The sequence below is a fragment of the Hipposideros armiger genome, unplaced genomic scaffold, assembly GCF_001890085.2.
Source record: "Hipposideros armiger isolate ML-2016 unplaced genomic scaffold, ASM189008v1 scaffold_378, whole genome shotgun sequence".
NCBI classification, from domain to species: Eukaryota; Metazoa; Chordata; class Mammalia; order Chiroptera; family Hipposideridae; genus Hipposideros; species Hipposideros armiger.
Window position 1 is genome coordinate 441,208 of NW_017731728.1, and position 8,076 is coordinate 449,283.

Genomic DNA, 8,076 nt, shown 5'->3' on the forward strand with positions numbered 1-8,076 from the left:
GGACGTTGGGGTGGCATGGTGGTCTGAGAGATCAGTGATGTGGGGTGAAGTCCAAGGGCCTGGGAAGCCCTCCCCTGACTTAGCAAGGGTCTGGGGTGGTAGGCCTGAGGAGGTGCTGGGAGCCTGGGAGGTGAGCAGAGCAGAGGAAACTGGGGAGCTGAGAGGGCTCCCAGGGACTGTGAACAGAGGAGAGTTTGAGGCAAGAGGCTGTCTCAGGGCCTAGGCTCCTGCTGGCCTGCGGTGAGAGCCCAAAACTTGGCTAATGGGGGGAAGATGGGCCTTTGGGCAGCAGAAGCTCTAAGCTCCCACCCCGACCCCTTTCCACCCTTTCCCTCCACCCTAGAGCAGCAAAGAGTCACTAAGAGCAGAGGCTCAAAACATCTCCAGCTCCTTCAAGGACCTGGACACCCAGGTGAGTAGTGAGAGCGGCTACACACCTGAGGATGCCGTGGGCTCAGAGGAGGCAGCTCAAGGCGTGCGGACCCACCGAGCCGTGGCCTCCAGACGCCACCTCTCCACACAAAAGATGTATGAGATGAAGACCAAGCTGCGTTGCTCCAGTGAGGGGTGTCCCCGGGCGGGGCAGGGTGGGGCAGGCCACGGGGCCACGGTGTGGGGACCTCAGACAGCCCCAGTCCCTCCCCACAGATGTGGTGAACCAGGCCATTCTCAGCTGCCGCCGCTGGTTTGACCAAAAGCACAAACAGTGCATGCAACGCGTCCGGGTCCCGCTGCTCAAGCACCTGCTCTGCGTGCCCATGAAGTTCAAGTTCTTCTGTGGCATTGCCAAGGGTCAGCACAGTGGCCGCAGGGTGGGGAGCGGCAGGGCTAGCAGCTGAGTCCTTGGGGAGCGCTGAGTAGTCGTGGGGCCCAAAAGCAATCAGGCGGGGAGGCTTTGGGCTCCGAGGACACAGCACCCGCAGAGCAGCCCCTCCACTGTGGCTTTGTGACCCAGGGCAAGTCACAGCTAAGCCTGAGCTTCGTCTCACCTGACAGATGGGCATATAATGGTGCTTATCCCATTCAGGGTTTCTGAGGAGGGAAGGGGCTAACACTTGGGAACGGGGTAACAGAGCGGGCACACAGAGGTGCTGTTCTGTGAACGTGGGCCATCATTATTATTAACATGTGCTGAAACAATGGGGAAGTCGGGTCTTGTCCCTGAGAAAAAGAATTCACGGAGAGCAGAAAGGGGAGCCCTCTGAGTGGTGGAAAGTCATCAGGGAGGCAAAAAGGATGGAGAGGGCCCGGGGAGGGAGGCCTGGAGGCCAGGCGCAGGAAGGCACCCGTGACCTGACCCCACGGCCCCCAGTGATGGACGTTTGGTGCCGCAGTCGCATCCCAGTGGAAGGCAACTTTGGGCAGACCTACGACTCCCTCAACCAGTCTATTCGTGACCTGAGTGGGGAATTCTCAGCCACTATTGACTTCAAGGTAGGGGGCAGGGGCATACTGGGAGTGGGGGGTGGGGGGAGGGTACAGGGAACGGGCCTGAGGAAGGGCAAGTGACAGGGCACAGGAAAGAGGTGACGGTGTGAGGGAGGGGGCAGCGCTGAGCCCGTGGCCTGCGTGGACCTGACTTTGGGGCGGAACGGTCAACCAGGTGTGAGAGGGTGTCGTCTCCTACAGGTGCAGGAGGGCAACTGTGTCAAGCAGGGTGGTGAGAGAAGGAAGCGGTAGCTCCCGCGGGTCCAGGGACAAGCCAGAGGACATGACATGAGTGGAGCACTGGGGAGAGAGGCCTGGGGGAGGCCGGGTCTGGGCCCGTGTGGCCGCAGCAGGTTGGGTCTGCACCCGTGCGCTCTCAACAGGAAGAGAAGCAGGCCGGGCTGGTGGGCCTCAACACGAGCTGGGAACACGTGAGCACGGAGCTGCGGGACTATGTGAGAAGCCAGGAGGCCCAGCTGGAGTGGAGCCTGGGGCTGCTGCAGGTGCTGCTGTCCTGCACCTTCCTGCTCGTCCTCCGAGCGTGAGCCCCGAACCCCGGCCCGGAAGCCCCCAGAGCCCACCTCCCACTCCAAATGGGAATATTTGTGTGCCTTGAACTTTCCTGCCAGAAAGCTCCGTTCATTGTTTACACAAAATGAAAGGAAATGTGGGCATTTTGTCAGAAGAAGCATTGCCCTTGGTCCTGCCACCTTAAAAGGGCGACCGTCTCCATTTATCTACCTCCTTCCAGCCTTTATGCCAACGCTTTTTTTTACCGTTCGCTTTGACTTTTGATTTTTTTTTCTTGCCCTTCATATTCCCCTTGGCTCTGACTTTGTGCCATTTTTATCGTCCAATTCTGCTTTCATTTTCTCCCGCCTGCTGCGTTGGCAGCTACTTTCCCTCCATTTGGACCAAAGTCCTCAACCCCACCCAGCCTGGCGTCCAGCTGGGCTGCCCTGGGACTTGCTCTCTGTCCCCTGCTGACCTCTGGAACCTGTTTCCTGTCTCCACCCCCAAATGCCTGAGAGGGGCAGAGGCCGGGCAGGGGCTGGGCAGGGATAGCCATAGGGGTTCCTGCTCTGGGTGCCCCTTTTTGTAGGGCCTAGAGTCCCTGCCAGGGAGTGATTATGTGCCCGCCCGTGGGAGGACAAAGATGGATGAGCCGTATTCCCGCCCTCAAGAAGCTCATGGTCGAGGGCAGGCTAGAGGCATCCATAAAACAGAGATGATTTTTCCAGGGCTGCGTGACAGGTGTGGGAACTGTGGGGACGCCCCTGCAAGGGCCATAACTGGGCTTCAAAAGGCTGCAGGTGGGAGCCATGGGCTACAAGAGGAAGAAGGGTGTTCTTTCGGGCAAGGATCCTGGCATCTGTGGGATGCAGAGGGCAGAGGACGAGGCTGAAAAGGGCATGGCCAGAACAGCCTGGAAAGCCCTGCAGGAGGGCTCTGAACTGCCGGCAGTTGCAGGATGGACCAGGGCAAGCTGGAGGCAGGAGTCCCAAGGTGGGTCAGCAGTCAGGGAGCCTGGCTGCAGTGGCACGTGGCAGGAAGTTGGCCTGAGGAGGATGGAGGAAGGGGTAGGTGTAGCAGCTCTCAGAGCTAGCTTGGGGTGGGAAGGAAGGAGGCACAGAGTCAAAAGGCACTTCCAGGCTTTCAACCTGGGTGAGGTCACTCACTGAAGGGGCAGCGTAGCCTAGAGGGCGGGGCCCAGGCTCGGGGCGACCCTTGCGCAGCAGCGGTAGGTCTCTCCACAAGGGGGCGCTCACAGTCTTTCTTTGCATTTAGACATTTCTATCCTAAAGGCAAAGATGTATGGATTTGGAATAGCATTGGAACCTGTTTTATTTAATGCAATTTTACAGTTTCAAACAAATTTTCAACAACTTTTTTTCTTAGGAAACTGAAGTATTATGTGGGATCTTGGGAGACACACAGAGAAGAGTTACACATGCACACACACACACACACACACACACACAGAAAACACTGCTGTACTCGAGGGTGTGTCAGAGGAGAAGGGAAATTGTCAGGATGAGTTTTGCTTAAAGGGACCTCTAGAAGATGTTTTGCAGCCTCAGCCAGGAGGCGGGGACTTAAAGAAGTGAATGTGAGAGTCATAATGGGTCAGGTGATTCTTGCAACCTTGATAGGTTCCCATCTCTGTGTTTTTGCTCTTGCTGTTTCTTCTGCTTGATAGTCATTCTGCAAGGTGCATGCCTGGGAAACGTTCCCCTATCTCCCATGCACACACAGGCACTTCCCCAGCCCTCCCTCCCAGACAGACTGGGCCCCCACCACATCCCATCCTCACCTCTGCTGTGTCTCATCAGCTGAGTAAGCGTCTGTCTTTCACTGGACCATGGGCTGCTGGGCGGTAGGGTGGAGTCCTCTTCTCCTAGGATGTAGATGGTGCTCAGTGGACGCTGGCCTGACGGTTGAATGACTGTGCCTCAAGGGAGCCCAGGGTTGGGGGTGGGTGCGGAGAACCGGAAAGAGATGGGGACACGCTCATCCACAGGTCCTTCTCCTACGTGGACAGCTATAATGGGGACATTCGCTTTGACAATATCTACATCAGCACCTACTTCCGTCAGATCGATGAACGCAGGAAGAAGCTGGTGAGTGGGCCCAGCCCTGCCCACGGGTGCCCTGCTGTGTGTCCTGTGTGGCTTCACACTCGGGGAGGGCAGAGGGGACAGGAGAGGGCCCTTAGCGTGCCTCACTGTGTGGACAATTTTTCCAGGGTAGACGGAGTCTGCTACCGCTCCGCAAAGCTGAGAAGAAAACCGTCATCTTCCCCTACAACCCCACTATTCAGGCCACAGAAATGAAGAACGTGGTGAGGATGGCAGGGGAGGCAACTCCTGGCACAGATGGGGGGAGGCAACAAAGAGGGCTTCATGCCCGGCGGGTGGGTGGCACTGCCCTGCTCCAGCCCTCCTGCTCTTCTCGGGCAGGTAAGGGAGCTCATGGAGACACTGCCCATTCTGCTGCTGTTCCTGGTGCTGTGTGGACTGGACTGGGCTCTCTACTCCATCTTCGACACCATCCGCCACCACTCCTTCCTGGAATACTCCTTCCGCAGTGAGCCCTGCCCCCCAAGACACCCACGGAGAGCTCCCACCCCTGTGCAGCCATCCCATCCCAATTCTTCCAATTCTGTCATCTCCTCCTGGTTCTCAGCCCCGCCCTGTCCTCCTCGGGGTCAAATCTCAGCCCTGCAACCCAACAGCTGTTCATATCTGCCACAGGAAGGGAGAAAAGTGCCCTTGAGAAATATTTCGATGCCTTGACCTCTCCCCATGCCCGTAACTGCAGCTTTTTCCTGACATGCCTTTACTCTCCACCCCTACACCATGGCCTGATCCTGGCCTCAGGCAGTCATAAATTGGAGGTGAAAGTTGGGGGAGACTCCATGCTTGCCTGGCTTCTTCGGAAAACCATTGGGGCCTTGAACACCTCCTCAGAGACAGTGGTGGAGTCCAACAACGTGCGTGAGTAATGCTGAGACTTTGGATCAGAGGAATTGAGAGCTGGGGGGGGCAAGGATCTTTCCCAGGCAGAGTTGGGGGACCGGGCCTTGGGTGTGGCAAGATGGGGGTCAGCATGCTTGGGTTGGGGAATCAGAGCAGGAAATATCAGGTCCTCAAGGATGACAGACTTGGGTCAGAGGAGTCGGGGACTGGGGCCTTTAGACCAGAGGGTCCCAGCCCTCCAGAGCGGCGCTGCCCAACAGAACTATCTGCTAGGATGGGAACGTCCTACACCTGTGCCACGTTGAGCAAACAGCCTTGTGGGCCTAGAGGCAGAGCAGCTCTGCAGGGTGAGGGGCAGGTAGGACAGCAAGGTGTCAGACACCTGACTTGCACCCTCTCCGGGCTGGGGGAATTCAATCAGGGCTGCCCTGTGCCTTGGCCCGTCCTGGCCAGACCCCTGACAGGCCTGCCCCTGCCCCCAGCCTGCCTGCCCCAGCCCGTGTGTCTGAATGCCAAGGCCTATTTGAGGGCTGCGCTGCCCATCGCCTTGCTCGTGTGCCTCTGCCTGCTCCAGGCTTTCGGTTACCGGCTCCGGAGGGTCATCGCAGCTTTCTACTTCCCCAAGGTGCACCCTCCCCTCCCCGCTCCACCCCTACGTGCACCCAGCTCCCCACTGATGCCATCTTTGGAGGATGCCATCCCCTCAGCACTGTCACTGTCATTGACCCCCTGTCCCTGGCCCCAGCGAGAGAAGAAGCGGACCCTGTTCTTCTACAATGAGCTTCTGAGGAAAAGGGCAGCCTTCACCCAACTGAGGAGGGCGGCCATTGTGAGGCAGGCACGGCAGCAGAGGGCTCCGGTAAGTCCAGGCCTGGGCTCCTGGGCTCCTGACCAGGCCTGAGAACTGTGGCGGGAGGGCACCTCCATTCCGTTCACCCAGCCACCACCACCGTCTCAGCCCTCCTGAAGCTCAGTGAGTTCTGCCGCGGTTCATGCCAAGGGCCATGGTCATCCGGCCCCTGGAGGTCAGCGCCCTGTCCATCTCTGCACCCTGGAAGTCTGCCCAGCCTGAGATACTAGGCGGACCACCAGGAAGCAGGCAGAAAAGGAGAATCAGACTTGACACAGTCTGGTTAAAGGAAAGCCATCAGAAACAAGGGACCGGAGGCAAAGCCACAGGTTCTCTGAGAGGGCTGCCGACTGGAAGCTCAGTGCGGTTCAGAGGAGCAGGGGAGAGGTGGGGGGCACTGGGGCTCAGGGAGGCCTCCTGAAGGGGCACGTGCTACATAGAAAGGGCATGGAGTCAGAAGAACCAGGTTCCGGCCCACACTCCCTCATTAAGCTGTGTGACCTGGGCCATAGCCCTCCCTGGACCTCAGTTTCTCCCTCTGAAGAACGGGGAGGTAGGACATATCTGCAGGCCTGCTCCCTGGAGAGCCATAACAGCGTGGTGGTCAGGCGTAGTGCTCTGGTGCCAGAAGGCCTGGGTGTGAGCCCTGGCTCGCCCCCTTATTACTATGACAACTGTGTAGTCTTGGGCACTTATTTAGATGCTATTATGCCTTGGTTTCCCTTTTCTGTAAAATGGAGTTAACTATCCCACCTGGTTTTTGTAAGGATGAAATGAGTTCTGCTCTCATGGGAGGTGCAGGCATGTAGCAAGTTTTATATACGTGTTAGTCGTTACTGTGTGGCCCTAGGCAAGTGACCGCTTCTCCAAGCATTAGTTTTCTCACCTGCAAAAAGACATGATGATGATGATGATGATGATGATATCGGCCTTATATGGTTATGGTTTGAATTGAGTTATTTACAGTTTCTTAGCACGGGGTCCAACATTAAAAAAAAATGAATGGCAGCCATTTAATCAACCCTAACAAAGCTCATAAAAGCGAGAGTGTGTTTGCTCCACTTTTTCCTCCAGTGCCCAGATTCCCTCCCATGACACACAATAGGGCTGAATAAATATCTGATGAAAAAGGGAACATACTGTGATTCCATGCCCCCATCCTGAAGTCAACTGGATTTTGATGGGCAGATGGAAATGTGAAGGGCAGTCATTCCAAGCTGAGGGAACAGAATGTGCAAAGACTCAGCGTCCAAAGGGAACGCCAAGTGTCAGGGCTGATGGAAGGAGAAGCTGGCACAGAAGATGCAAAGTTCAGGGAGAGGGAAGATGGAGCAGAGGCTAGAAAGGAACCAGGCTGTTGAGGGCTCTGAAGGCCAAACCCAGGAAGGACTTGCACCTTTGCCAGGCCGTGGGGCTCCTGGAGTTTCTTGAGCAAAGAGTGATGTGATAAGGTGACTGTGGAGAAGAATTCCTGGCAAGTGTGTGGATAGAGGGTGGGAGAGAGAGAACCAGGCTTGTAGTTCGGAATTAGGGTACCTGGGTCTAGCCGGGTTTGATTGCTTGCTATCTGTGTGCCTTTGAGAAAGTCGCTTAATCTTTGTGAGATTCATCTTTCTCATCTGTCAAGTATGGAACACAATAGTGATAGTCTTGTCAGCCCGTTCCCCCCTCCCCCCATGAGAACCAAATAAGATGCTTTATGGGAAAGTACAGATGAGGGTTACTGCTCCATCCTCACAGGCTCCATCACGGAGTGGGAGAGGCTCTCTAGGACCCACTTCCATGGCACCCTTGCCCTCCAGGGGTCTTCGCCCATTCCAGCGCCCCCAACACGTAGGCATCGTCACGCCTTGAGACTTCAGACAGGAAGCGCTGTCCAGTTCCCCTCGGGCCCCCTTTCCCTCCTGGACCCCCAACAGGCTCTAAACCCTCCTCACCCCCCAACAGCGCCACCGCCTAGTGGACATCCTGCACCGCTGCTGCCCGCTCTTGCGCCCCTGGCTGCGCCGGCGCTGCGTGGTGTGCCAGGCCCCCGAGACGCCCGAGTCCTACGTGTGCCCGACTCCGGACTGCGAGGCCGTGTACTGCAGGTCGTGCTGGGACGACATGCGGCAGCGGTGCCCGGCCTGCACACCCTGCGAGGAGCTCTCCTCCTCCGCCTACAGCGACAGCAATGATGACGCCACCTACGCGGAGTGAAGGGTCGATCGGCTCGCTCCTAATAAAATGCCGTGTACACTCCTGCTGCCTGCGCCTCGCAGGGGTCTGGTACGGGGCGTAGGGGGCGGGGGTGAGCCGGGCGCTGCCAGGCCTGCAGTC

General features: G+C 57.4%; 1 protein-coding gene across 1 annotated transcript in view; it reads left to right on the forward strand.

Moving 5' to 3' along the window:
- The window catches only part of DCST1 (DC-STAMP domain containing 1), a 15,313-nt gene extending 7,261 nt beyond the window's left edge, over positions 1 to 8,052 (forward strand). Inside the window, exons 7-17 of the mRNA XM_019662491.1 lie at positions 344 to 560; positions 649 to 792; positions 1,313 to 1,434; positions 1,812 to 1,969; positions 3,950 to 4,049; positions 4,175 to 4,270; positions 4,389 to 4,515; positions 4,809 to 4,925; positions 5,390 to 5,532; positions 5,653 to 5,766; positions 7,705 to 8,052. Coding sequence (XP_019518036.1) covers positions 344 to 560; positions 649 to 792; positions 1,313 to 1,434; positions 1,812 to 1,969; positions 3,950 to 4,049; positions 4,175 to 4,270; positions 4,389 to 4,515; positions 4,809 to 4,925; positions 5,390 to 5,532; positions 5,653 to 5,766; positions 7,705 to 7,956 — 1,590 coding nt within the window. The 3' untranslated portion in view covers positions 7,957 to 8,052. The remainder of the gene's footprint in view (positions 1 to 343; positions 561 to 648; positions 793 to 1,312; positions 1,435 to 1,811; positions 1,970 to 3,949; positions 4,050 to 4,174; positions 4,271 to 4,388; positions 4,516 to 4,808; positions 4,926 to 5,389; positions 5,533 to 5,652; positions 5,767 to 7,704) is intronic.
- Positions 8,053 to 8,076: the final 24 nt, after the last annotated feature.